General features: G+C 33.3%; 3 protein-coding genes across 3 annotated transcripts in view; 1 reads left to right on the top strand and 2 right to left on the bottom strand.

Moving 5' to 3' along the window:
• Nucleotides 1–179: 179 nt before the first annotated feature.
• Nucleotides 180–22,467, bottom strand: LOC126889781 (puff-specific protein Bx42). The gene is made up of 4 exons (XM_050658370.1): nucleotides 21,540–22,467; nucleotides 8,016–8,267; nucleotides 3,645–4,041; nucleotides 180–554 (listed from the first exon to the last, which is right to left on the bottom strand). The coding sequence occupies exons 1-4, from the start codon at nucleotides 22,312–22,314 to the stop codon at nucleotides 368–370; spliced, it is 1,611 nt and encodes a 536-aa protein (XP_050514327.1). The 5' UTR covers nucleotides 22,315–22,467; the 3' UTR covers nucleotides 180–367.
• Nucleotides 22,468–23,454: 987 nt separating this feature from the next.
• Nucleotides 23,455–24,441, top strand: LOC126889779 (gamma-secretase subunit Aph-1). Its single transcript, XM_050658368.1, has one exon. The coding sequence runs from the start codon at nucleotides 23,594–23,596 to the stop codon at nucleotides 24,320–24,322; it is 729 nt and encodes a 242-aa protein (XP_050514325.1). The 5' UTR covers nucleotides 23,455–23,593; the 3' UTR covers nucleotides 24,323–24,441.
• Nucleotides 24,442–25,226: 785 nt separating this feature from the next.
• Nucleotides 25,227–27,651, bottom strand: part of LOC126889780 (protein CREG1) — a 37,579-nt gene continuing 35,154 nt past the window's right edge. The window contains exons 5-6 of the mRNA XM_050658369.1: nucleotides 27,077–27,158; nucleotides 25,227–25,479 (exon numbers count right to left, since the gene is read on the bottom strand). Coding sequence (XP_050514326.1) covers nucleotides 25,301–25,479; nucleotides 27,077–27,158 — 261 coding nt within the window. The 3' untranslated portion in view covers nucleotides 25,227–25,300. The remainder of the gene's footprint in view (nucleotides 25,480–27,076; nucleotides 27,159–27,651) is intronic.

The raw sequence follows: 27,651 nt of genomic DNA, 5'->3' as shown, positions 1-27,651 counted from the left end.
GCATTTGACTTGACATTGCGCATGTGCCACCTTCGAGACAGAATGTCATCTCCCGTTTCTATTGGTTAAAAATATGTATCGTAATGATAATTTGTACCATAATGAAGCCCATTATGATAGTTATTGAAATCATAATTATTGATATATGTATTAAAGTATGAGAATAGAAAAAACCAATATTGTGTGTTATAGATATTTAATTACAATAATTCACAAAAATTATCTGAAAAATGTATTGTTGAGTTTACCTATTACAATTAGTTACATAATATCAAATATAACTTTTTTAAAAATACATCAGAATTATGTATACCAGTATACCTATATTTATTTTATAAAGGTCTCAAAAAGAAACTGTAAAATACTTTTACTCTCTTCTTTTCCTCTTATCCCTGTCGTCTCTCTTTTCAGGTTCTTTTCTTTTACTGGCTCTCTTAGCTTGCGACAAGAACTGATCCAATCCGAACGGATCTTCTTCTTTTTCGAATTGCACAGGACCTGATCGGCCTGCTCCAGAACGATCAGTACCCCCAAATTCTTTATCTGGTACAAACCTAAAACAAAACAAAAAATTGCGTTTCTACTATTGTGTTATTTTGAGCTGCTATATTAAGGTCCATAAAAAATAGTCGCTTTAATTAAACTGTTAATAAATTTTAATCTTATACAGGGTGTTCCAAGAAAAGGTAACATCGTCTCTAGGACAGGTATAAAACTGAAAAATAATTGGGGTTTGCTTAGTAAAAAACTTTTGTAGCGCCATCCATTTTCAAAATACAGGGCGCTGAAGAAAACAAATTTTATACATTTTTTACGATTTTGTCGAAATTACTGGCAACATTTTAATGAAATTTGGTGTTTTTTAAGAGGTAGATCGTGCATTTTTTGACATACAATTAAGATTTCCATTTCTTTCCATTTAATTAAGATTTCTATTTTTTTCTTATAATAACAACGTTTTTTACATTTACAAATCACAATGTATGTGCGTGGAGTAAATGTGGCTAAAAATGTTTAGCTAAAAAAAAGAAGATTATTTTATTAATAATTTAACGATATTCCTCTTGTGACACACATTAAAATATACAAAATTAGGAAAAATTCTTTAGAATAATTAGACGGTAAATATCAAGGCAAATACCGATTTTCAAAAGGTAGGTACAGCAGTTATGTAATATGAAATATAAAACAATAATATAAAATATTAATACACCAGGTAACGCCTTCTTAGAACAAAGTCCAACAAAAACAGAAATGGTACGAAACAGCTATTCGGTGGAATTGCTGTCAAATTCCTATACAAGGAAAGGGAGGTTAAATTCTCTACAATTTTCTTCTTTTTCGTAAAATTCTTTCCATTTTTCTTCTTTTTCGCAAGGGTTGCCAACATAAATTTGTTGTAACTAGGACTAGGAAAGGTTTAGTTAGTTTGAGCTTAGTCCATGTTTATTAATGACATTTTTAAAATGAAGTTAGTACTCGCTTAATCTCGAACTAAAGTCCGAGACTACTTCGGATTAAGCAGTTTTTATTAATAAGACAGCAAACGTTTAAGCATACTGTCATTGCTAATAGGACAATTATCAAAGTCGCTTTCGACCTTAACGTGGTGGATACATATTTAGCCACTAAGCGTTCCGCTATTAGAAAACGGTGTGAGCGTTAAAGGGTTAATGTATTGTTCATCCCGTTCTTTAATTCAATATGAAAGGTTGTGAAGATTAACGTTTTCAATAAATTTCAACAATTTTGACGATTAGGGCAGTCAATGAGAGCAAGAACAGGTTATTACCTCCGAATTCTATCCTACTGCATGGATTTTAATGAAATTTTAGGAATACCCTGAAAATATATCCTTATTCAAAGTCTACCCTATGCCGATGTGTGCTTTTGTCTTGGGGGCGGTTCCCACCCCTTCTTGGGTGTGGAAAATTTTTTGGTTAAACAACTACGGAAGTTGCTAGAGAACCTAATTCTAAGCAAAAACTGTTCTATAATTTTTTTTCGAAAACTCAATACTTTTTGAGTTATTCGTGGTTGAAAACTGGCCATTTTCATTGAAATATAACACCTTTTCAAATGGTTTTTTGCGAATACCTTAAAAACAATGCATCTAACTAAAAAAATTATATAAAACATTTTTGTAGCTCATAAAAAAAAAGAGATTCGTTCCTTCTTCAATTTTCTAGTTATAACACAAAAAGAGATATGGTAGGTAAAAAGAGTTTGTTTTTCTGGTGCATGCTCAAATCAGTGTATTCAACTTGAAATAACAGAGAAACGGTCGATTTTAGGTGTATAATGCTACTAATACCTTTTATTGTGCTTGAAAAGTCCTTTCGAATAAGCAATATTAAGACATATGCTGCAAAGATATGCTGCAAAAAATTGATGACTAACAAATTTTAAGAAAAAAATTGAGAAGTATATTTAACCTCTCATCCACAAGAATTTAAATGCATCGTTTTCCTTCTACAATACATTTTACTACAGTGTTATTTTTATGTTCAAAAAGTTGAGCGGGTTTAAATGAATGGTTTTTGAAAAAAATAAGATCAAATTATAGAGCGCATATTTAAATTTTCTTAAAAATCTTCCTTTTTCTCAATGTAACTTGAAAATGATAAGAGATACTGTTATAGAAAATAAACTCAAAATGTTTATCTAGAAGAAACCTACATTTTTGTATGCCATCTTTTTTTTTGGCATCTCTTATCATTTTCGAGTTACATGGAGAAATAGGAAGATTTTTAAGAAAATTTAAAAATGCGCTCAATAATTTGATCTTATTTTTTTCAAAAACCATTCATTTTAAACCCGCCCAACTTTTTGAACATAAAAAGAACACTATAGTAAAATGTATTGTAGAAGAAAAACGATGCATTTAAATTCTTGTGGATGAGGGGTTAAATATACTTCTCATTCTTTTCTTAAAATACGTTAGTCATCAAATTTCTTTAGTTTATCTCGCATGGTTTGAATGTAATCGACATTTAACACTGCTTATTTTAAAGGTCTTTTCAAACACAACAAAAGTTATTGGTAGCATTATACACCTAAAATCGACCGTTTCTCTGTTATTTAAAGTTAAATATGTACACTGATTTGAGCATGCACCAAGAAAACAAGTTTTTTTCCCTTACCATATCTCTTTTTGTGTTATAACTAGAAGATTCATAAAGGAAAGAATCTCTTTGTTATTTTATAAGCTACAAAAATGTTTTATATGGTTTTTTAGTTAGATGCATAGTTTTTAAGGTATTCGCAAAAAACCGTTCGAAAAGGTGTCATGTTTCAATGAAAATGGCCAATTTTCAACCAGGAATAACTCAAAAAGTATTGAGTTTTCGAAAAAAAATTATAGAACAGTTTTGCTTAGTATTAGGTTCTCTTGCAACTTCCGTAGTTATTTAAGCAAAAAAATTTCCACCCCCGAGAAGGGATGGGAACCGCCCCAAGACAAAAGCACACATCGGCATAGGGTAGACTTTGTTTCTTGAGCTATTCCCTACTGTGAAAATATCACGTAAATCGATATAGTAGGTGGAATTCGGAGTCACATACCCTCATTGACTGCCCTAGATGACTGTATAACAAAACTAGTATAGAAAATTGTGCAAGAAATAAAAATTGACACAACATACCTATTAGTTCTAATAGCTTTTTCAATGTCTTCTCCACCATACATATCTTTATCAATATTTTTACTTGGTCGATAAATGTGATTTGCCATGGATCCTCCATCTCTCCAAGGTTTATCATAGACATTATAAGCTTCATCATCCCCATAGCCGTGACCAAGACCTTGAGCCTGACCAAATAATCTTTGATCAAACTGAGTGTCGTTGGATGGTGCACCTTTCGCTGGCATACCGAGAGCAATTTGTTCTGAGATGTCTCTTTCGCGCTCTCGCTGAAGTTTACTGCGCTTATCGGGAGCTGCACGCGCTAAATTACGATCTCGAGCTCGCTCTTTATGACGATCTTGACGAAGCAAGTCTCTTTCGTGTTCTTCCTCGTCCACGCCTCCCTTGGAATGACCTAAAATTTTCATGTTTCAAATTAAATCTTTATTTAAATTAAAAATTTGAAAAATGTTTATGTCATTTAAATAATAAATTAATAAACTAACAACTTTATCAGATGACCAACAAGGATTCAGATTCGGAAGATCCTACGTAGACGCCGTATTTGTACTAAGACAAATCACAGAAAAGACCATCGAGTACAATAAACCAGCATTAAATCATTTCTCCACACAATTCTATCTTGGGTCATATCAATATTAATCCCCTTTACCAACATGTCCCGCCTTATCGTCTCCCCCCAGGTATTCTTTGGTCTTCCTCTCCTACTCCTTCCAGGAATCTGCATTTCAGCATGAAAGAATATTTGCTACGCCGGCCCTGACGGATGACTAAAGGAAATAAGATGTTCTGACAAACAGCATAGAGGCCGAATATGGGTGAAATAAAGTATTTAATTAGTCAGTTGATTATAGGATTCCGTGATATCTACATGTGTACCTAGATATTAAAATAAATGTATTTAATTCTGAATTTGCTTTTAAAATATTTAACAAGCAATTCTTCGTATTGGGTGATTAACGTCTCGACATTGAACATGACCAAACCATCTCAACCTATGCTCTCTCATTTTGACTTCCCCTAATATACTTATTTCTAATTTTATCCTTCTTTGTCACTCCACTCATCCATCTAAGCATTCTCATTTCCGCCACATGCATTCGTTGTTCCTCTTTCTTTTTCACTGCCCAACATTCAGTTCCGTATGAATTTTCCCTTCAACTTCATTGGAATTTTTCCTGTCACACAACACACCACTCGCTTCCTTTCACTTCATCCATCCAGCCCTAATTCTACTGCATGCATCTCCATCTATTTCTCCATTACTCTGTAATACCGATCCCAGGTACTTAAAACTATTGCTTTTTACAATCAGTTCACCATCCAAAGATACCATTTTATTTGTAGTAACTCCATCTTTAAATGAGCATTCTGTCTTTGTCCTACTAAGTTTTAAACCTTTTTTCTCGAGAGCTTGTCTCCACCGTTCCAGTTTTTGTTCTAAGTCTCTTTCACCGAGCCTTGGTGCAATCCTACTTTCACATGAAATTTATCAGTCTCTCCCACACCTGACCTAATACTAGTCGTTACTCTCTCATACATATCTATCATATGCTTTCTCAAGATCAATGGATACCATATGAGCGTTTGTTTCTTTACTCCTGTATTTTTTCATCAACTGCCTTATAATGAACCAGCATTAAATATCTATTTTATAGACCTGACAAAGGCTTTCGATCGTATCCAAGTCGAAGACGTCTTACACCTACTATATAGAAGAAACATACCAATCAACATTATACAACCCATCGAAAACATATACTTCCATAATCGAACGCAGGCAAAGATAAATGGAAAACTAACACAGTTAATACCAGTACAAAGCAGAGTCAGACAAGGTGACTCATTAAGCCCACTGCTCTTTAATATAATAATGGACCAAATAATAGAAGCAGTACGTAAAGGTCATAAAGGTGGGAAACAAAGAAATCCAATGTTGTTCTGAAGCTATTTTCTTGTGGCATTTTTATAATAAATTACTTTTAATGAGAAATAAGCCACAATTTTACCAAAAAAATGATTTTATTAAAGTTTCGAAGCCCAAATCGGGTTTCGTTGTCAAAATACAAAATACTACTAAAATAAACAAAAATGTTGTTGCTAAGTAAAAAAAATCTTCTAATAATTTATTTAATCTGACTCATTTATAATGGCAATTCAGATGTATATTATACATTTTAAAGTAGAAGACTTTAAAATGATATCGCCAATATTTATGAGTTGCGTTCCTGGGACGACTTTACTAAAAGATAGTTCATTCGATTACATGAAATCAATCCCAACTCAAGAATATCTGTCACAAAAAAATCGTGGATATTATAAACCAGACTAAAAGAAGTATGTCAGGATACTCCAGTCAGGATTTTAAGTGCAAATGTCTTACACAACAAGTTTAGTGAAGTGATGCTATTAAACTTGGAAGACAATATCATATTTTTACTTAGTCCTGTCGCCAGGGGGGGTACAACGGCCTCCTGTATTCAGATGGACTTACCCAAGTTTTTATTATGTATTTTGGCCCGTAGAACACGAATTTTTTGGGTAACAGTTGATCCGGATGTCGATAAGATTGTTATAAACAAAGAAGTTGAGGAATTACATAACAGCGATTTCTCGCAAAACAAAACATGTTTTTGTATTTTTTGGGCCATTCTAACCAAAAAATGTTCCTACAAGTTTTTTCGTAGGATGCATAGTATTCGAGATAAACGCGGTTGAACTTTCAAAAAATCGAAAAATTGCAATTTTTAAACCCGAATAACTTTTGATTAAAAAATAGAATAGCAATTCTGCTTACCGCATTTGAAAGTTCAAGTCAAATTCTATCGGTTTCGAATATATACATTGCTAAAAATTTATGTGTTTATTGCTAAAAAAAGCTATAAACACATAGTATTTCCCGTGCCTAATACATGCGTTTACATGCATGCTACGTAGAAATAGCCTCGCTTGCACTTGTACCTACTCTACCTACTCGTTCGATTTTAAATGAGAAATCATTGAAAACATCACTCCAGCACTAGGTGTTTATACTTTTGTTTAACAATAAAATAATAAATTTTTAGCAATGCAAATAACTAAAACCGATATACTTTGACTTGAACTTTCAAATGCGGTAAGCAGAATTGCTATTTTATTTTTTAATCAAAAGTTATTCGGGTTCAAAAATTGCAATTTTTCGATTTTTTGAAAGTTCAACCGCGTTTATCTCGAAAACTATGCATCCTACGAAAAAAATTGTAGGAACACTTTTTGGTTAGAATGGCCCAAAAAATACAAAAACATGTTTTGTTTTCCGAGAAATCGCTGTTATGTAATTCCTCAACTTCTTTGTTTATAACAATCTTATCGACATCCGGATCAACTGTTACCCAAAAAATTCGTGTTCTACGGGTCAAAATACATAAAAAAAACTTGGGTAAGTCCATCTGAATACAGGAGGCCGTTGTACCCCCCCTGGCGACAGGACTAACTGGGGAGAGTCACAAAATCGTATGTCTCATAATATAATAGATGAATTTTCCAGCCAAAAATATTCCCCAGTCTTCTTCTTTAATGCAATACCCTTTTGGTTGTCTATATACTTTATTATTAAATTCTTGACTTCATCTCAGTGTTACTGTTAATATGTCAGTTTAGCCATGCAGACTTTAACTCCGCCTGCAGTTTTGTTGGGTGGATCAAGTAGCTTGACAGAACTTTTGCCGGTCCCAAGCCCGGATAAAGGAAGAGGGGATCTAGAGCAAGGTTAGCACCCTGTTAATAGACTTTAAAACCATAGAAACATTTCCATATGATAAACAAATATTTATTTAACATACTTGAACTTGATTAATTCAGTTTTTAATTTTTGGTAAAAAGGGTAGTTTCACCGTTTAAAAACAAAATACAGTAAAACCTCGATATAACGGACCTCTATTTTACGGACTTCGGATATAACGGACAAAAAATCCGATCAATTGTAAAAAAATTAAAAACGTCTTGTTAATATTATACATAATTATTAACCCTGCCCTTACCAAATACACTGCATAACAACGGGTTTCCCGTGGACCCCAAACGCTGTAATTTACAAAGAATTTCAATAAACTTTTTATTATAGCATATTGAGGACAAATTTCTAAATAGTCTGATTTATTTTAAAAGTAATTTTATATAACGGACTTTTGGCTTTAACGGACTCCTAGTCCCCCCAATTAGTCCGATATATCCAGGTTTTACTGTACACACATTTTACTCATGTAACTTTTGAAGAGGAAGGTAAACTAAGCTTATTTGCAAAATCGGTGCAGTTATTTAGAATTCTGGACTAAAAGTACTAATTAAAATTAGCGATACTATAAAAATTCACTAAATAAAAAAACTTACTAGGAGCTGCCTTAATCCCAGCTCTCTCGTCTCTGGCTCTTTGAGCTAATTGACGTAGATGTTCTTCCTTTGCTTCTTTTTCTTTTTGGGCTAGTTTCTTTTCTAATTGCGCTCTAGTTTCAACTGCTTCTCTGGCCTTTCTATCGGCTATATACAGAGCCTCCGCCAGTTTGGCAAAATTTTCATTAATATGTAGTTGTTGTAGACCTCTACCATCAGCTGCTAGCCTTTTGTCCAGTGGCACAGTGTAGCCTAAAAAATAAAATTTTCTTCAATTTGATAAATATTTATTACACACGATATTGGACGAATAGATATTTTTAATAGTATACAAAATAAATAATTGTATATTCCATTTGACACCAAAATTTGGTGAATTGCAGAAGCCTTGGCAGTTTTCGGCTTAGGTGCATTTGGTTCTATTGTAGGACTGCCTTTATTTGATTTCTTTGACTTAGTTGGTGCTTTTACATTGGGCCTCTGTGGAAGTGGGAAGTGCGGATGAAGACACAAAATACAAACATCACATGATTTAGTTTTATATATCACAATGATGACTAGGTACCTATTCCACAGCCACTCAAAGATGCCTGCCACATGCCTGAGACACAGAGAAATTAATTCGGCCTTCAGTACAAAAAAAACTAGATTTAGGTGAATATTTGCCCATCTTAGTGCTCAAGATAAAAAATTATTATATACATAGTTGGTTCTGTGAAAAATAACATAAAAAGTTTGATTTAATTGTGTTCTATGGAGAGGTACATGCAGACCAACCTGCTCAAATAGCTGAGGGCACAAAACTGTAGAATTAATTATGCCATAAAGCATCTTTGCACATAATTGTCGGTCATACAATGAGAGAATACCAAGTTGGGTTTCAATTTGATCATAATTTACTTGATTTAATTCAAAAGGTATACCCTGTTTATATGCTACATATTTCAAGAACTTGTGTTGAACTGTCTCAATTTTTGATATATAAATATTATAAGATCGAGACTATACACAAAAACAATACTCTAATAGATGAGGTCTAACTAAAGAGCAATACAGTAATTTAATGGTTTCCATATTCTGCAAGTCTGTAGTGCATCTTTTTATAATCCTACTAATTAAGAGCAAACAGTAACGAGCAACAGGTAGCAACAAACATGTTCTAAGATTTCGGCTCTAATTTTGAATATTTTGTTGAGATATTTGGCACACATATTCGTAATATAATAAAGAATGGCGGTACAGAGCCCAATTTCAGAAATATGTTAGTATGTGGAAATTACTCTATAACTAAATAAAATATTGAAAAAAGGAGAATGTACCGCCACTAAAAAAGACAAAAATTACACTTTCTTCAAATAAACTTTTTTATCCCGTGCCTAGATTTTGTGACACATTGGAACTACTAAAAATCGATTTTTTTACAACAAGAAATCGAACGTCACTGACTTAGCAACATTTCACGCCTTTGTGTATAAAAATTATTGTTTTTGATAGTATAAACGTCACTGTCAGTGTCGAATTACCGACACACTGTTGTCTAACTTTTGAAAGTTCTCAGAACTTTTGCAATCTTGGACCGCGTTTGTTGCTACCTGTTGATCGCTACTGTGTGCTCTTAAGAAAATCCTTTTTGAAATTCATAAAAATCAAAGAAGAGTGAATTTTTTGTGGGTTAAGGCTCACATAAGACTAATGCATAATGAATATGTTGACAGTTTGGCTAAAAAAGCTATTGATTAAATAATCGTAAGTTTTGAATATCTGATGTAATTACCTATTAACACTATTAAGCATGGAGTTAAAAATCAGTGGAGTCAATCAAGGCGAGATCTTTGTAAACAATCCAAATCTCAGTATTCTTTGATTCAACCTTCAATTCCAAATATATATTGGTTTAAAAATTATGTAGTATCTCGTAGATATATAACAACATTAATTAGAATGAAGTTTGGACATGCATGTTTCCCTCTACATCTAGCAAGAATTAGAGTTTTGTTTCAAATCTTTGTACTCAATGTCCGAAGGTGGGAGATTTGAATCACACTTTCTTTTAGTACACAAAATATATTCCGTACACCTATAATTTAATTGAAAATTTAATAATATGTAATGTTTTTCCACCTTTCAATAACTATATCCTATCTATTGTCTCTGAACAGCAAAAATATATATGATTGTCTAATGAAATTTATCTGTAAAAGTAAAATTAATATTTAAATTTATTACTTAAGGGGGTATTTAAACGCCACGGTCAATTTGTGTGACATATAAATAAACTAACTAATTAACAATTCTTTGAATAGATGGCAGCACGTACATATATTTTCACTTTCTTATTTAATTTTCTGAACGACAGCATTGATGCCACGCATTGGAACTTACGTTCGACACATTTCGGTCTCGATCGTACTTTGTATTTAATGACGACAGCTCTTAATCCTTTCTTTACCTGCTATTCTGATAATGTAGGAGCTGATATAATAGGGGTAAATTCTCATTAATATAATATACTAAACGTTCATTCATTTATAAATATTTCATTACTTCGTGATTCTTTACTTTCTTTACCTGCTCAGTAAGTACCTATCTAAATGACCATAAATGGGATTATGTTAATTATCAAGAGAATGAAGATCGAGTTATAATTTATAAGAATAGTATTTCTAAGAAATGTAAAATACGTAAGTCAATTGAAAAACAGCGTTCCTAAAATAACAATTTTTTTCATATCGAATGTCAACAGGGAAATTTTTTCCTCTGAAAATTTCACACTTACATTTTCTTTCCCATTTCAACATGCGAGGACAGAATAATAATTAGCCTAATGAGCCACTTACTTAAAACATTTTTAAAAGCGATATACAGCAGGATATATTATAAAATTTGAAGAACAAGTATTATGGACACAGATTAGATTCCGCAATGCCTTGCCCTTAGGCACCCGAGAGGCTCTATTCACTGTCCAAGTGCTTATATGCAGAGATGTCAACTGTGACTTACCTATATACATATTTGTTTTATCGACTACAAAAAGGCATTAGATAGAGTAAAACATGATCAGTTCACAACCATCTTGAAGGAAACGGGAGTAGATGATAGATCTAAACAACACATTAGATATGCCGACGACGCAGTAGTTTTTGCACATAGCCTAGATGTTTTGCAAAGAATAATGTCGCGCATATAAGATAGAAGTAGTGAACATGAACCCAATTTCAATAAAAAAAAGACAAAGTAATGGTATACCATACAAAAACTATAGTCAGTAAGCGCGAAATAGTAAATACACAACTTTTGGTTAACCAACAACCAATTGACAGGGTGGACAGCTACAGATACCTTGGTACCAACATAAACAGTCCATGAGACCACTCTAGTGAAATAAAACAACGCATAGGAAAAGCGACATCATCGTTCATAATGATGAAGTCTCTTTTCAGAAGTCACGGTTTATCACTTGTACCAAAATCTCTATCGTCAGATCCTATGCATTTTCTACATTATTATACGGAGTAGAGGCCTGGACACTTCCCGAAGCTTCTTTAAGAAAACTCAAGGCATTCGAGATGTGGTGTTACAGGCGCATTTTAAGAATTTTGTAGATGGATCATGTGACTAATGTTGAGGTCCTACGTAGAATGGGCAAGGACTGCAAGATTATTAACACCATCAAAGAGCGCAAACTAGAACATCTTGGCCTTGTTATGACGAATGAACAGAGATTAATGCCAATCATTCTCAGGGAATGGAAAGAGAGGACCAGGGAGAAGAAGAATATCTTGTCTTCAAAATATGAGAAACTGGTTTAGTACATCGACAAACAGACTATTCTAAATAGCAGCAAGCAAAGTTAGGACAGCCATGCTGATCGCCAGCATCCGGAACGGATAAGCAGCGTACGAAGAAAAAGAATATGTATCTCATTTCTAATTATTTTTCCGGATCCGAGTTTGCTCTCTATTTTACACTGTATTATCAGTTGCAGTAAACGATATTTATTAAGTTTCATAATATTATGATCGGGGTATTCAGGTTTCCGTTTCTTAATTGTAAAAGAGATTTCTGTTTGTTTTCCCGCAGTACCTCTACGTTGGGTGTTAGTCGTTCAGGATATTTTGAGGATACGTCGGTACACCCACATTTCGAATTCTTCTAGCTTCTTCAGTCTCCGTTATTGTCCAGGCCTCTGCTCCATACAGCAAGACTGGAAATATATAGCATTTTGGCAGCCGTATTTTTAGTGAGATAGATATGTCGAATTTGGTGAATTTATTTCTCAAGTTGTTAAATCTCTGGCCTTTTCAGTTCTAGATCGTATTTCGGTCGTTTGATCCCATTTCGAGTTAACGACTGTTCCAAGGTATACACATAAGTCTACATGTTGAATTAACTGGTTTTTTATTTTCAATTGTCTGGCAGGATTTTGAGTTTTGCTCACCAGCGCCATTTTGTTTTATTTATGTTTTTTGCTGAGGCCATTTTCCTGAGAATGCAAAAAGAAAAATTTTATTTTATTTTATTTATTTATTTACGGGCGAACCCATTTTACAAATTTAGTACAATTTTAAAACAAGTATGATTAAAACAAAATAAAACATTTATAAGCTAAAAATTACAAGACAATTAAACATATAAGTACACAGACATAATATAAATAATAAACATAAAAAGTAGTTACCTACATCTGATAATAAGCGTCGTCAAGTGATATTTGACAATACGGCCTTGAATCTGTTTAAGCTGTAGGAAAAGTCGAGTTCCTGAAATTGATTTGCAATTCTTTGGCTTCGAGATAAGAACGAATAATGAGCATAATTTGTTCTATGCATTGGTACAGAAAATGAAACCAATTGTCTTGTCTGGCGGTTGGGAACTGCAAAATCAATTTTGGCTAACATATCTGGGCAGTCGATTTGTGAGTTAACCAGCTTAAATAATAGAATTAAGTCGTGATGTAATCGACGGCTTTTTAAAGTAGTAATATTTAACATCTGTAAAATATCGTCATAATGCATATACTGGCCAAGTTTAAACGCAACATGTCTAAGGAACTTATGTTGCACACACTCAATTTTATCACTATACAACTGATAATATGGAGACCACACCGAAGAGCAATATTCCAGATGAGGTCTAACTAACGAACAATATAGAATCTTTAATGGTTGGATGGACGTAAAATCAGAAGTAACTCGTTTGATATATCCAAGAAGCCTCAAAGATTTGTTAATGATGGTTTTAAAGTGCTCATGGAAAGTTAGTGAGGTATCTAGCCATATTCCAAGATCTTTGATAACAGTTTGTGATGAAAGAACAGATGTATTAATACTGTAATCATATAGTAAAGGGTTATTGGTTCGATAAAAACGCATGACATGACACTTACTTGTATTCAGTTCCATACCATTATTGATGCACCAACTTTGAAGTTTAGTCAAATCGTCTTGCAATTTTTCAGCATCTTCACTTGACCTTATTACAGAAAATACCTTTAAATCATCAGCAAATAGGAGTACCACACCATGGTGAAAACTTTTAACTATATCATTAATAAACAGATTAAACAATAAAGGTCCCAAGTGGGATCCTTGTGGTACGCCAGAAGTTACAGAAATTTCATTGGATTTAATACTGTTAAAACGTACAATTTGTTTTCTATTGGAAATATAATCTGTAAACCATTTTAGTAACGATCCAGTGATACCAAAACTTTCAAGTTTAGTTAATAGGAGCTCATGATTAACTCTGTCAAATGCTTTTGATAAGTCTGTATAAATAGCATCAACTTGATGACCTGCCTCCATTGCTTGTGTTATATAACTAATAAAATATAGAAGGTTGACTTCTGTAGATCTACCACTGCAAAATCCATATTGTTGAGACGCTATTTTGTGCCTAAATACTAATGATAGATGTTCTGTTAATATGGCTTCAAACAGTTTGGGAATGGTGCTTAATATAGATATAGGACGATAGTTCTTTATATCATGCTTATTACCGCTTTTATAAATTGGTGTTATATAACTCAATTTCCAGTAACTTGGGAATTGACCTGATGATAATGACTCATTAAATATATAATATAAGGGACGAGCTAATACAAAACTACAGTATTTCAATAAGATAGGAGGTACTGCATCAGGACCTGGACCTTTCCGTGGTTTCAGATTAGTTAGATGTTGATAGACTTCGGAGATGCTAACAGAATAATTAGAAACAATCTGATCACTATCAGTTACGAGTATTTGATGTTGAGTTATATTGTCCTTACGATACACGGATAGGAAATGAGAAGCAAACAGATTGGCAGATTCATACGTAGAATTGGACCTAACATTATCAAGGAACATTTCAGAAGGTAGAGAATTCTGGTCCTTTTTGGCATTTGCAAATTTCCAAAACAACCTACTGTCAGCCTGTATAGAACACTGGGCATCACTCACAAACTGATTATAGCATTGTTTAGAGAGTACTTTACACTGAGATCTAAGATACGAAAATTTGTCGTAACTGTCTAAATTCAACAGTGTCTTGTGTTCTTGGTGTGCCATTTTTTTTCGTATAACTAGTTCCCGTAATTCAGGTGTAAACCACGGAGGAAATTTCTTAGCAGAATTTTTTTTGATGGGGACATGAATCTCGATTATTGAATATAAGACATCGTAAAATATATTAATCATTTCATCTAAAGACTTACCCAACAGCAAATCATCCCACAAAACTGCACCTAAACAATCATTAATAACCTCAAAGTTTGCATTTTTGAAATCGTAATAATATTGTTCAGGAATGTTATCAGTGTTAGTATTTTGAAATCTTAAAGAAGTTACAAGTGGAGGGTGGTGATTATCGGGGGTAATGAGATCATCTATTGATTTTGAGACTATGAGAAGACTTTGAGAAAATACTAAATCCAATAGAACACCTCTCTCATTCACAATATTCGAGCACTGAAAAAGATTATTGAATGCAACCATATTTGATAATAAATCAATGGCATTAGTTTCAAGAAGATTAGCTTGTACATTAGGTGTAGCTACAGATGCCAGATTATTCATTCGCCAGTGACAATTAGGAACATTAAAATCGCCAAATATATGAAAACAAGCTTTAGAATATTCTTCGGTAAGTATGTCTACATCCTGACAAAATGTTTCAAATACATCTAATGATGCCTTTGGCGGTATATAAACACTACCTATCACTTGAGGACAATTATTACCAACTACAACAAACAAGTTTTCAATAGTTCGAGAAGTGTCCAACTGACGGCTTGTGAGGGACTTGTGAACTGCAATCAAAACTCCACCGCCTCTTTGTAAGGTACTCGTATCTGCGGAACGATCTCTTCTGTATACATTATAGTCATCGAAACCTAATTCTCCATCGTGAAATTCACCATTTAACCAAGTTTCAGTAAAAATAATAATATTATAATTTGTTGTGGAAATGTTGCGCTTCAATATAGATAATTTGGTCCGTAGTCCTCTAACATTTTGATAATAGACACTGTAATAGCCATTTGATGCATTATAATTTGTTGTGGAAATGCTGGGCTTCGGTATAGATAACTTGGCACGTGGACCTTTAACATTTTGACCACAAATATTCAGTTCGTCAGAATTGACACTACCTAAAAGTCATTCATTTGTACGTGAACTGCCTGCATTGCGAGACAGTCGAGGAGGTCTTGACACAAATTCTCTAGCTGTGACCCTAGCAGGCCATGCATCTGGCTGCAGCATAGCTTCAAAGAAAGATTGACGAATACCAATTTTAAAAGAGCAATAGTAATCATTAGATGTCAATGGTTTAACTGAAAAATCTTTCTTCAACAAGGAATGTTTTTTTACTATGTAATCACAAACCTGATGCTCGGATACACCAGGGCTAATATTATTTAAGTGAATAAATCTCATTCGCTCAACTCCGGCAAAATCAGCATCAGCAACGGTACCAACAACCTCTGCAAAAGTGGAACGTGAAACGTTGTTTTTATGATTAACATTGGGTGGTTTCTTTGAACTAGTAGTCCTATATTTAGCTGTTCCATGTATGGAATCAGTTGGAATCCCTGAGACATTTTCGGCGAATACAGGTGGTGGACAAGGAACTGAAGGGGATAGTACAACAGTGTCCTTAGCCAGTGATGTCGCGTTCATGTTTAACAAGGACATTGAACCGCTACACCCATTTAATGTATGAATCATCTGAATGTTGCTCTCACGAAGTATAACAATCTCATTTTTTAGCTCTTCAACTGATTTTTGATAGCCAGCGTTCATCGAATCTAGTAAAGCCTCAAAGTGCTTTTGGAGCGCCTGAAACTTAACATCAATAGCAGGATTGAGAATGGTTGCAGATGATTGACAGTTTTCACATTCAAACTTCAATTTTCTAGTGCTAGCAAGTTGCAAAACTCTTATTTCAGTTGAGCTAATCCCAGAACATGATTGACAAAACTGGGTATTACAGAGATCGCATCTAATTTTTTTATTTAATTCTTCTTTAGATAATTCATTCTTGCACAAAAAACAACTCATGTTAATCGAAAATATATAAATATTAATCCTGATCACGGAGTAGTAGCCACTTCATAAAAATTATGATCAAGCACTGGCCTATCTTCAAAATATATTATTTGTAGAAGTACTGATAACTTTTTATGAAGAGTACTTAAGTTTTTGTTGAACTCAATTAGGAGAATATGTGCTTCTAATTGCAAATAAATGCAATTTCTGAAACATTCACTAATAAACATGAAAGATAACTTACAGATTAATAGGGTCTGAACTTTTACGGATTTTTTGATACAAAACAACACATTAAACACTAATAAATATCACTTAAATTGTACATCATTAACAGAGCAGGAAAATATGTGCTTTCGCCAGTAATTATTGGAGCTGAATTTTTGGAAAAGAGCTGTTAATCAAAATAAAAGCAGCCAAAATCGAATACCTCAGTTACATCATGAGGAACAGTGAAAGATATGGACTGCTGCAACTAATCTTGCAGGGAAAAGTAGAAGTAAAGCGAGGACCAGGAAGGCGAAGGATTTCCTGGCTTAAAAATCTACGTACGTGGTTCAACACAACAACTACAAATCTTTTTAGAGCAGCAGTGTGCAAAGTACAGATTGCCATGATGGTCGCCAACATCCGAAACGGATATACACTACAAGAAGAAGAAGAAGTCCTCTTTCTTCACTCGCTCTTTGTACCCTGTCCATAAGTTGCTGAATTTCATCGACACTGCGGGCAAGTACGAATGTATTACTCCACTCAATTTCAATAATTTTTTTCACTTACGAAAATATTTAAATGTAGGTACTGACATTAATTAATTGATGATTACACAATATTGTTTTGTCTATAATTTTTTATTAGTCTTGTGAGACTGAGATGGTTGGGACATATTTAAATAATGCAAACACGAGACTTCCCGAAAAAATACTAACGGGAGGATGGGAGGAATAGGAGGAAAGAAGAAGAAAGGTAGACCGAAAACCAGATGGAAGAAAGATGTTGAAAGGGACAGAAAAACTTTAAAACACAAAATTGGAAAAATAAAGCACCAAATTGGAGAGATTGGAAAGGAGTAGTAAACCAAGCCATGGGCCTTCAAGGCCTGGAGAGCTTAACTATATATGTACATACTATAATTTTTTTTGTATTAGCTTATATGCCTCGACAATTAATGACCATTAGCATAGTACAGTTAATTTTGCAATCAGGTACCCAGTGTAGTGTTTAGGTTGTGTGTTAAGTAAATGTCTTGTTACTTTGAAAAGTCGACGTCATTTTCTTTACAAAGAGACGCTAATTGTATCCGAACGTCTGCGTTCACTGTGACGTTTTACAATCATGTTTTTTTTTTACTTGGTGCCTCGACAACTTATGGCCAATGGCATGGTACGTACCTACAGTGAATGTATGCAATCGGGTACCTTATGTAATGTGTAGTGTGTGTGTTGAGTAAATGTCTTGTTACTTAGAAAAGGCGACGTCATTGTCTTTGAAAAGAGACGCTAATTGTATCCGAACGTCTGCGGTCCCTATAGATATATTACCTAGTAGATTAGGCAAGTTATGGGCCGCTCTGTGCATCGAGGTGTAACGCCAATATTAAGGATTGAGTGGTCTAGCCATCTTTATCTGTCACATGCGCAGGATCGCTTGGTTAAAAGAGATAGATAGACCACTGATCGACTACTTCCGCGCTACGCTTTTTTGCGCAGTATGCCTTGTCTACCCTTAATATGTCTATGGCGGTCCCTCCGGTTAGTACCGATCCCACAAGGATAGAAACTATTTTCGTTTATTAATTTTTAATAAATGAAAAATTCTCCACTAAGGTGAGATTCGAACTCACGACCTTTAGGACCAAAAGTAGGCGCTCTTACCACTGAGCCACAGAGTTGGTTACAATCATGATTGAAACTCAAACAAGGTACAAAATGTTAACTGGGAGGGGGAGGGGCCACTTTTCTAAACAATACCTCGTGATTCGTATTTTTATCGCTACAAAACTTGTTTTCAATGTTTTGCAGATTTTTTTAAAATCCGGCAAACGCGCATCTGTCGCCATTTAATACATCACTGCTGCCATCTACTAAATGACACATGAACTCATTTTCTCATCTATTAAGTGATAGCCGAACTAATTTATCACTAGAACAATGCCAACTTGTTACGGTTTTATCAACAAAATCCCTAGATTGCAGCTTTTAACTATAATGTTTACCTTTAGGTACAGTTAATTTAAAAATTATGGCACTCTGGATAATGAACGTTTGCTTAAAATAAAGCTTTTTGCATAGTTAATCATTTATGGTAGTTATTTTGTACCTAAGTTCAACAATTATTACATAAAAACCAATTTTTAGAGCAGGTTACCAAGTAAGTTATGACATTGTTTCCTATAAGTACAGTTATAAAAAAATTACTGCTTTCTTTGAAAATTTTACCTAGATACTATTAAAATAGAAAGTTTACACTTCACGTACATACTCATATGTTGAAGATTGGTTTTGAAATAGTGACGCTAACTGTACCTAAAGAGTATATGAATTTTAACATTGTGTCATACCACCTTAAGGCTATGGGTACATAATTCGGAAATATTTTACGTGTATCCCTACTTTTTCTGTCTTTACACGGCAAATTACGTGTAGTAAAATTCACACTGGTATGGATATGTAAACATTACTAGAATGTCATTCTACTTGAAAATGTCATCATTAATTTAAAGAGATGGGTTTTGAACGTTCTTGGATAACTGTTATTTTTATAATTGCAAATTATTAATTCAGTTAATAAATGTGATAATTTTTTCACTAACTATGTATTCAGTGATTGTAATAATTTATTTGTACAACAAAAACTAATACTCAATCGAGAAAAGAGGAAAAGTGTTAAAGTGATTTTTTAATAATATATTGTTATTTACGCTTACAATTTTGAACATCTTTAACAACAAAATACTTGGATCACAGAATATATTATCCTGATGTATTCTCTGCTTGGATCTTCCACAAATAATACACAATAAATAACTTTTTATTAAGTTCACGTCTTAAATCAATTATTTATCAAATACACTATATATCAATAACATTTAATCAATAACTCAAAATATTCCTGATGCAATGTCAAATATTTAAAATTGTCACTGATTGTCAGTGTCTGACTGACAATATATGCTGACAATATTATATTCGGCTGAGTGCGTTGTAAGACAAAGATAGATTTGGAAAATATTACCACAGCATTGTGTTCATTTTTTTCGAATCCTGAAAAAACCAATAAATATTTTTGAAAAATTTAAGCGCAGAATGAAAGACTAAATTATTACCGAGGGCCGAAAGTCCCTTAGAATAAATAAAAAGTTTATTTTGAATGATATATTTGAAATTAAAAATCACACTAAATTTTCTCTTAGTCTTTCACCCCTGTAACTTATTAAAATAAACATTATAGAAGTTCTCAGGGACTTTTGGCCCTCGCTTATAACGTAATCTTTCATTCTGCGTTTAAATTTTTTAAAAATACTTATTAGTTTTCTCAGGATTCGAAAAAAATGAATCCCTATTTGAATAGCATTGCAGCCGAAAATACGTACCGATCCTCTTAATCCTAATAATTGATATGTATATTTATGTATAATGGAAAAATGTGAGCCACTTGGACAGTCCATAGCAAGCCAGCTGCAGCTTTTGAACTGAGTAGAGAGCTGTGGAACTCTGAGGATTTCATTGCCTCCTTTATATTATGAACGTGAATTTAAAAAAAAAGTTGTGACTGGCTAATTGACACCCAGTCGATGCCATAAAAACAAAAAAAATCTTTTTATAGAGCCAAGCTTGTAAAGACTTGGAAATTATTGACATTATAATGCAATTGAAATAAAAGTTTAGAATCTAAGTTGTTCTCAGATCACGAATTTTTGGTAACCTAGTCAACAGAAATGTTCTATATCAATAGCTTAGTGTGAAAACCTCATATCTCATTAAATTACAATTTTACAGGAGAGGCAAAAACTGATTTTTTGCATAATATAACCTAAAAACAAAAATTACCGTTACATATTTTTAATTCGAGCACATTGAGACAAATATCTGATATTGGCCTAGAGCTAAAAGTGTTAAATGTTGCAATTAAATTGGAAATACAAATATTAACTATGAAAAACACGTAAATATCCTTGCAGTATATAGAGCCTTTGCCTAAGTAACTATGATAACCTCGTATATCTTGATATACATGTTTCTCATCTTAAATGAGGTTGTGTTTATTATTATTTACGAGGTTTTCATTTTTCATAGCTTATTGTACACCTCCAAATACTAGGTTGATACAGTATAAATCTTTTGATTTAAGGTTCATAAAATGTTTCTGTATGCAGGACTACCTTTTACTGTTCACAAAAAACATTTCTCCAAGTTGAATCTCTCAAACAAATACTCCAAATTAAGTACCAAAGTCTTGGTTATAAATATACATGGTATTCACACTAAATCAAGAGAGCAATTGATATACGTGGTTTCTTTTTTCGGCTGTAGAAAATAGTCTTGTGTATTTGGATTTTTTCTAACAGTTGTAAATCGTGAGATACAAGGTTTTCAAACTAAAACCATCAAAAATGTCATTTTCGAAAAAAAAATGAGATACGAGGTTTTCACACTAAGCCATCGATATATTATTATATTCTATTTGGACTCTCAATCGTCCAAAAGAAACATCGTAATACTCGGATGTATTTAGGGCCATGACATTCAACACAAACCACTCACTCAACTGATCAAGATCATGTTGAAGATTAACATAATCTTCTGGATTATTGATAATTGTGTAGAACTTTAAATCGTATCATATATGTTAAATATGAATATATTGATAAATATGTTAAATAGCAGGGGCCCCAAATGAGAACCCTGGGGTACTCCTGGATGAACCTTAATCTCATTGGAAACAAAATTCACATTAATTTATCATCCCCTGAATAAATAAATGGTTTGCTTACCTTTTGCATTTTTCCAGTTGGAAATACAAGGAGGTATTTTCCATTCCTTTTGTTCTTTAACTGTCACCCTCCTGGTTGGACTATGTAAGACTGGCGCTGGAGGTGACGGGGGACCTCTCGGAATTTTCTTATTAATTTTAAACCTGGGAGGTTCCATTGGATCAACCTGGGCATCTACAAGTCGAATAACTCTTTGTTTTGCTCCTGAATTAAATGCAGCACCTTGCTGTGACGGAGTATATCGAATAAATTCAGCCGGTGCTAATTTATCAGCGGCTCTTACTGGCATAGCTGCTGCTATCTTAGAGTTCGTAATTTTCATCAATGCTTGTCTAGTTCTTTCTGTCAGATCATCAATTTCTTCTTGGTCTGGTCTTTCAAGACTAGGATCATTTTCATCTACTACTTCCACAGGTAATAAGTCAGATAATTTCGAATAGACTATTTTATCTTTACCATGTCCTTGTCTAGCTATGGCATCGTATTTGACTTTACCATCAGATCCCAGTTGAACAGCTAAAGCATTTGAAGAAGCATCTTTCTTTTTGCCCATATCCAAAGGGAATTGGGCAACATGAATTTCTGGAAAAGCACCTCCATCTCCGAAGTCTGTTACACTTCTGGGAACCCAGCCACGTCTTTGACCATATGGGGGCGCAACGTTTTGGGTGCTTATTAGCTGTTTAGACGATAAAAATGCTGATTTTTTGCGTCGTTCATCATCACGGTCCCAAATCGATTGTACTGGTGCAGGAAGAATACTTGATAATTCCATGTTTTAAACAGAACTTTTTTGTACACTAAATATATATTGAATTAAATAAACTCATTGGAAAGATGACCACAATCTACAACAAGAAATAAATTAGTAAATTATGTTTTCTTTTCTCTAACGTCTAACCCTGTCAGCCCTGTCAGTAGGAAATCAATCAAATGTCATTTCTAACATGACACTTGACGTCTATCAACTTCATTTCACGACACGTGACTTGGCCCAGTTCGTCGTAGTAGATATGGCAACGCTGTCAAATAGAGGGCCTAATTATAAGTATAGTGGAAAATACAATCTTAAAGAGTTTCATTTGACTAAATTAACACAAAATATTATTTATTTTACTTAGATAATATATACAGCCATTAGTAAGCAAAATACACTTATTAAAAATGTGCTAAAATAAAACGATTTTAAAAGATAAAGTAAGTGATTTAAAATTAAACTCAAAGAAATGTCTGGGCACTTTGATTTAGATCTTTTGTTTGTACTTTTTTTATCACTTTTGACTTTGGTTTGTCTTTTGTCAGATTGTATTTTAACTTGAATTAATTCAGTACAAGTATTAATACACATGGTTGATTACATCAACATATGAACAGGTGGATTACATGAATATTTCCACTATCCGATAACTTTTTGGGAAAGGTGAGCAATGCTTCCCTTGCTTCCATGGACCGCACGCATCTGCTTCTTTGTCTTGTAATCTTTTTTTCTCTCTTTCATGGGACTGTTCCTTTTAGCATTATCTTCTTGTTTTGTCAAATAATTTGGAAGTCATGGACCTATTTTTTGGAACAGCTCTTTCTCTTAAAGAAAGTCTTTTCTTGGAATAGTTTTTACAACAGAAAAAAATTTTTGGATACCCTCTATTCATTGTTGCTAAATTTCAATATTGGTGCTGTGTTTAGAGGGCTATGCTTAAAATGAAAAATGGTAACAAATACTTAAGAACTTAATTTAAAAATAATTAAGAACTTATTTGTGTGATATATTTCGTAATCACACAACGCCAATTTGCTATATATTTTTTTTATTTTTTGCGCTTTAAAAATAGCTAAATCCCATCTCTAGTAAAAGTTTCAAAATAGATTCAACTTTCAACAATCGTTCCGTGTTCCGTTCATTCATCATTCGGTTGTCACTTGTCAGTTGTCATCGTTGTAGAATCGATATATCACTTCTTTATTTTTGTTCTTATAATAATTGTCTAAAATTAAACAATAGATTGATTTACTGAAAATGTATTTGTGAAGTAACAAAAATCATTAAAGAAACCAAAATGACCGTTGCCGAATTTTTTGGATGCACATTCATGGCCTTCGGGCCCCCCTTTGCAATGTTTATTTTTACAATCGCCCATGATCCAATAAGAATAATAATCCTCATAGCTGCAGCATTCTTCTGGTTGGTGTCTTTACTGTTATCATCAATTATTTGGTCTGCAATACCATTAAAAACACATCTGGAATTTGCTATATTTTATACTGTCTTGTTCCAAGAAGGTTTTAGATTTGCAATTTACAAAATATTGAGAAAAGCTGAAAATGGCTTGAAGAAAATCACTGACAATAGCACAACTTTAATTGAAAACAAACACATATTAGCATATGTCAGTGGCTTAGGATTTGGAATTATGAGTGGTGCCTTTTCATTAGTTAACGTTCTAGCAGATGCAGTTGGACCAGGGACAATGGGTTTGAAAGCTGGCAAAGAAACGTTCTTCATAACTAGTTCATTAATAGGTTTATGTTTTATTTTACTGCATACGTTTTGGAGTGTGATATTCTTTTATGCATGTGATAATCGGAATTACTTACATTTGGGGTATGTCGTAATTTCACATTTAGTCGCCTCCTATTTAACGTTGTTAAATAGTCATTATGAATATTGGGGATCAATTACAACTTTGTATGTAATACTCATGTTTACAGGGTGTGCAGCTTTTAAAGTTGCTGGTGGGACAGTTGCTTCGTTAGTAAACGGGCTTAATTTTAAGGCTATTGTTTAGAAAGATATGTTATTAATAAATATTTAAACTACTAATGTATTTATTACATTTTATTTCCGACTTACTTTATTATATTTATTTATATTTGTATTAATATAGAAATAAAATAATAATCAACACTTTTGATTTGATTATTTTATTTAACACATTCACGGACACAACTGCATATGAAGTCACTTACTTCATAAGAAAACATGTCTACATCTGAAGTGTGTCCGCAAATGTGTTAATAACCTTAGATTGTGTTAGTTGTGACATATATCATACTTTTTTGCAATCTCAATGAACATAATACCACACAATTAGGATTAGGTACTTATAAAGATTAAATATTTATGGAACATTTTGGTAATAGTCTTCTTTATGTCCTTTCAGAATGTTGGTTGCTGTCATAGATAGCTATCTTAACTTTATTCAGTACCATCCTAAACAGCATGCTTGTATCAATACCATACCAATCTTGCAAGTTCTTCAACCATGAAGTCTTTATTCGTACTGGTCTGCGTTTGCCTGCTATTTTCCTTTGCATAATAATTTGTAGCAACATATGTTTGGGACCTCCCATTACATGTCTGGAGTTTCAGATCTTCTCCACCCAAGAAACTTTTAAAATCCTTCTATAGTATCACATTTTGAAAGCCTCAATGATTTAGTTAGATCACTGTTATTCAAAGTCCAAGACTCTACACCATAAAGTAAGACCAAGAATGCATAGCAGCGAAGTAGACAGATCTGCAATTTAGGTCTCTGTTACATAATAACTTGGACATCATTTTCAAAGTGGCTCTGGCCTACGCAATTCTGGATCTAATTTGATCCAGAGAGTATTTTATTTCGAAGATAACTTCAAGTCAGTTACCTATGATAATGAGAAGATTATCTAGTTATAAAAATATAGCAACGATGAATTAGTATACAGTTTTATTTATATTTAAGCATAGATTACACAGACTAAAAATATGACTAGGTAAAGATTTTTTAGAAATTATCTATTTCAAGTACAGATACTCTAGGTAAAGGTCTAGCTAAATCTAAATTGATAAGATCAGTTATGTTGGCACTGAAGTAATCATCCACTGTGACCATTTTTAGGCCTCCAAAATAATCCAAGACTTCGATTTGTTGCGGAGAAACTTTCGCTACATAAAATTGGTGATCTGTAACATAAAAAACAAAAAAAGTAATTAATGGTAAGACCTTAAGAATTAAGGACTACCTAGGGGACCTGGGGAAGTGGGCGGTTCATACTGCACAATTCTAAGGAAGCTTTTCTTGAATTTCAGTTGCTTTTGTGGTGTTCAAGGTCTGGATAGGGCATACCGCTCGTCCGGCATTTTTGTAGGTACTTTTCTCTATGTGTTCTGCTACACAGAGACAGAGATAAATACCTACAGCATAGAGAGTGCACTTGAAAGGAAATACAAGACAAAAAACGCAGAAGTAAAAAAGAAACCAGAGAAGATAAAAGAAACTATATAAATGAGATGCTAAATATATCAGAGATAGCAGTGCAAAAAAACAACCTACAAACACAATATACAATCATACGAAACCTAACAGGAAAAGCACAAAGAAATATACTAGATGTAAAGGATAAACAAGGAAACAGAATATGAATATTTCCACAAATTGCAAGGGAAGAAATTGGAACTGGAAATACACTAAAACTTCTAAAAAATGGCAAAGCCGAATAAAATAATAAAAACAGATAAGTATTGAGCAATCAATAGAAATGTTATACAAACTTTTGAACAAAATATGGACTGACCAAGAATTATCAAAAAGGGAGGGATTGATAATAAAAACACCCAGAAAAAGAAGACTGGGTAGATGCGATAATTGGCGTGAAATAACACTACTAAGTGCCACATCCAAAGTGTTGACCAAAATCATGTTGGAAAGATTGAAGACAACTAGATAAAAAATTGAGAAACAACCAAGAAGGCTTCCGTGCTAAACGCTCCACTATTGACCACATTATACCCTTAGAATTATTTTGGAACAAACAAATGAATGGAATAAATATGTAGACGTGAGTTTTATCAACTTTGAAAAGACCTTCGACAGTGTTAATAAGGTATAAATTAATGTGGAATATAGGTACTAAGATTATATGGGATAGCTACCAAACTGGAACATTGAGATGAAATAGTAACAGAAAAAATAGCTGTAGAAAGAGGAGTCAAACAGAGTTGTGTTACTATCCCCTACCCTATCCCTTATCATGATAGATTGGGTAATGAGAAAAGTAACTGACGATCGAACATGCATCAGATGGAATATATTCAAACAATTAAAATATCTTAAATTTGCGGATGACATCTGCCTGCTAACTGAACACAAAAATTGTATGAAAACAAAAATTGACGAAGTTGGCACAGTACTTCGACACGATAGGACTCCGAATAAACACCAGAAAACAAGTGAGGAAGACCAGACAACAGCTAGAAAAGAACTACAACGAGAGAACACAAAAAAATTGAAGTAAGATGGGGTGAAGTAAAAAACAGAGCAAGAAATAGAAGAGAATGGAAAGAAATAGATAGGTACCTACGCAGTTTATCCAGAGAATAAACAAGTAAGATGCTCTGACCCGGCCAGTCGGAAATCATACACTTTTGGCCAAGAAACGCATAAGCGCCCAAAATTCGACAAAGAGGGATGGAACTAAGAGAGAGTATCTCCTGTTCAATTCAATAATTTTACGTATTTTTTATTTAAAAAGATGAAAAACGTATTTGATAGATATCTTACCTGCCGGCCAGTTTTTCATGGATGGATGTTTTTCAAATAAAGCTTCTTTTCCGAACTGATATTCTGGAGATGTTTTCTTGATCTAAAAAAAAAAGTATAAAACTTAATGAAATAATAGGTACAATACAAGGGTGAGGCAGATAACTGGCCTCTTAGAAATATCTCGAGAACTAAAGGCAACAGAATCATGAAAATTGGAATACAGGGGTTTTGAAGGATGATCTATTAAATGAAAATATTTTCATCTCTTTGCAACTTCCGGTTATACCGGAAGTTGCTTATAACTTCGTTTTTTTAAATGGGACACCCTGTATATTTTTACATTTTTGGATTCTCTTCTATGTCTTCTTTCTTAAAATATGAGGATTTGTAATGTTATACAGGGTATTTTAAAAGATAATTACGTTTTTTTATTAATTTCGTAGCAATGTTCACACCCTGTAGAATTGTAGTAGTTTGACAACTAAAACTCTACTTACGTTCAAATGATTTTTAATATAGTCTACTACTGTTAAGAATCCTTAGTATAGCTAAATTTTTAATTTTAGTATACAGGGTTGGTCGAAACTCGGAAT

The sequence above is a fragment of the Diabrotica virgifera genome, chromosome 8 (assembly GCF_917563875.1).
Source record: "Diabrotica virgifera virgifera chromosome 8, PGI_DIABVI_V3a".
Classification (NCBI taxonomy): domain Eukaryota; kingdom Metazoa; phylum Arthropoda; class Insecta; order Coleoptera; family Chrysomelidae; genus Diabrotica; species Diabrotica virgifera.
The sequence above is the reverse complement of the archived record's forward strand: the minus strand, read 5'-3'. Positions and strand labels throughout refer to the sequence as shown.

Coding starts and splice junctions, on each gene's coding strand:
- LOC126889781 (XM_050658370.1), bottom strand. CDS start 22,314: ATGGAATTATCAAGTATTCTTCCTGCACCAGTACAATCGATTTGGGAC. Junction 8,268..21,539: donor CAACTGGAAAAATGCAAAAG/GTAAGCAAACCA, acceptor TTTATTTTTTAG/GCTACACTGTGCCACTGGAC. Junction 555..3,644: donor AAAGCTATTAGAACTAATAG/GTATGTTGTGTC, acceptor GTTTTGTTTTAG/GTTTGTACCAGATAAAGAAT.
- LOC126889779 (XM_050658368.1), top strand. CDS start 23,594: ATGACCGTTGCCGAATTTTTTGGATGCACATTCATGGCCTTCGGGCCC.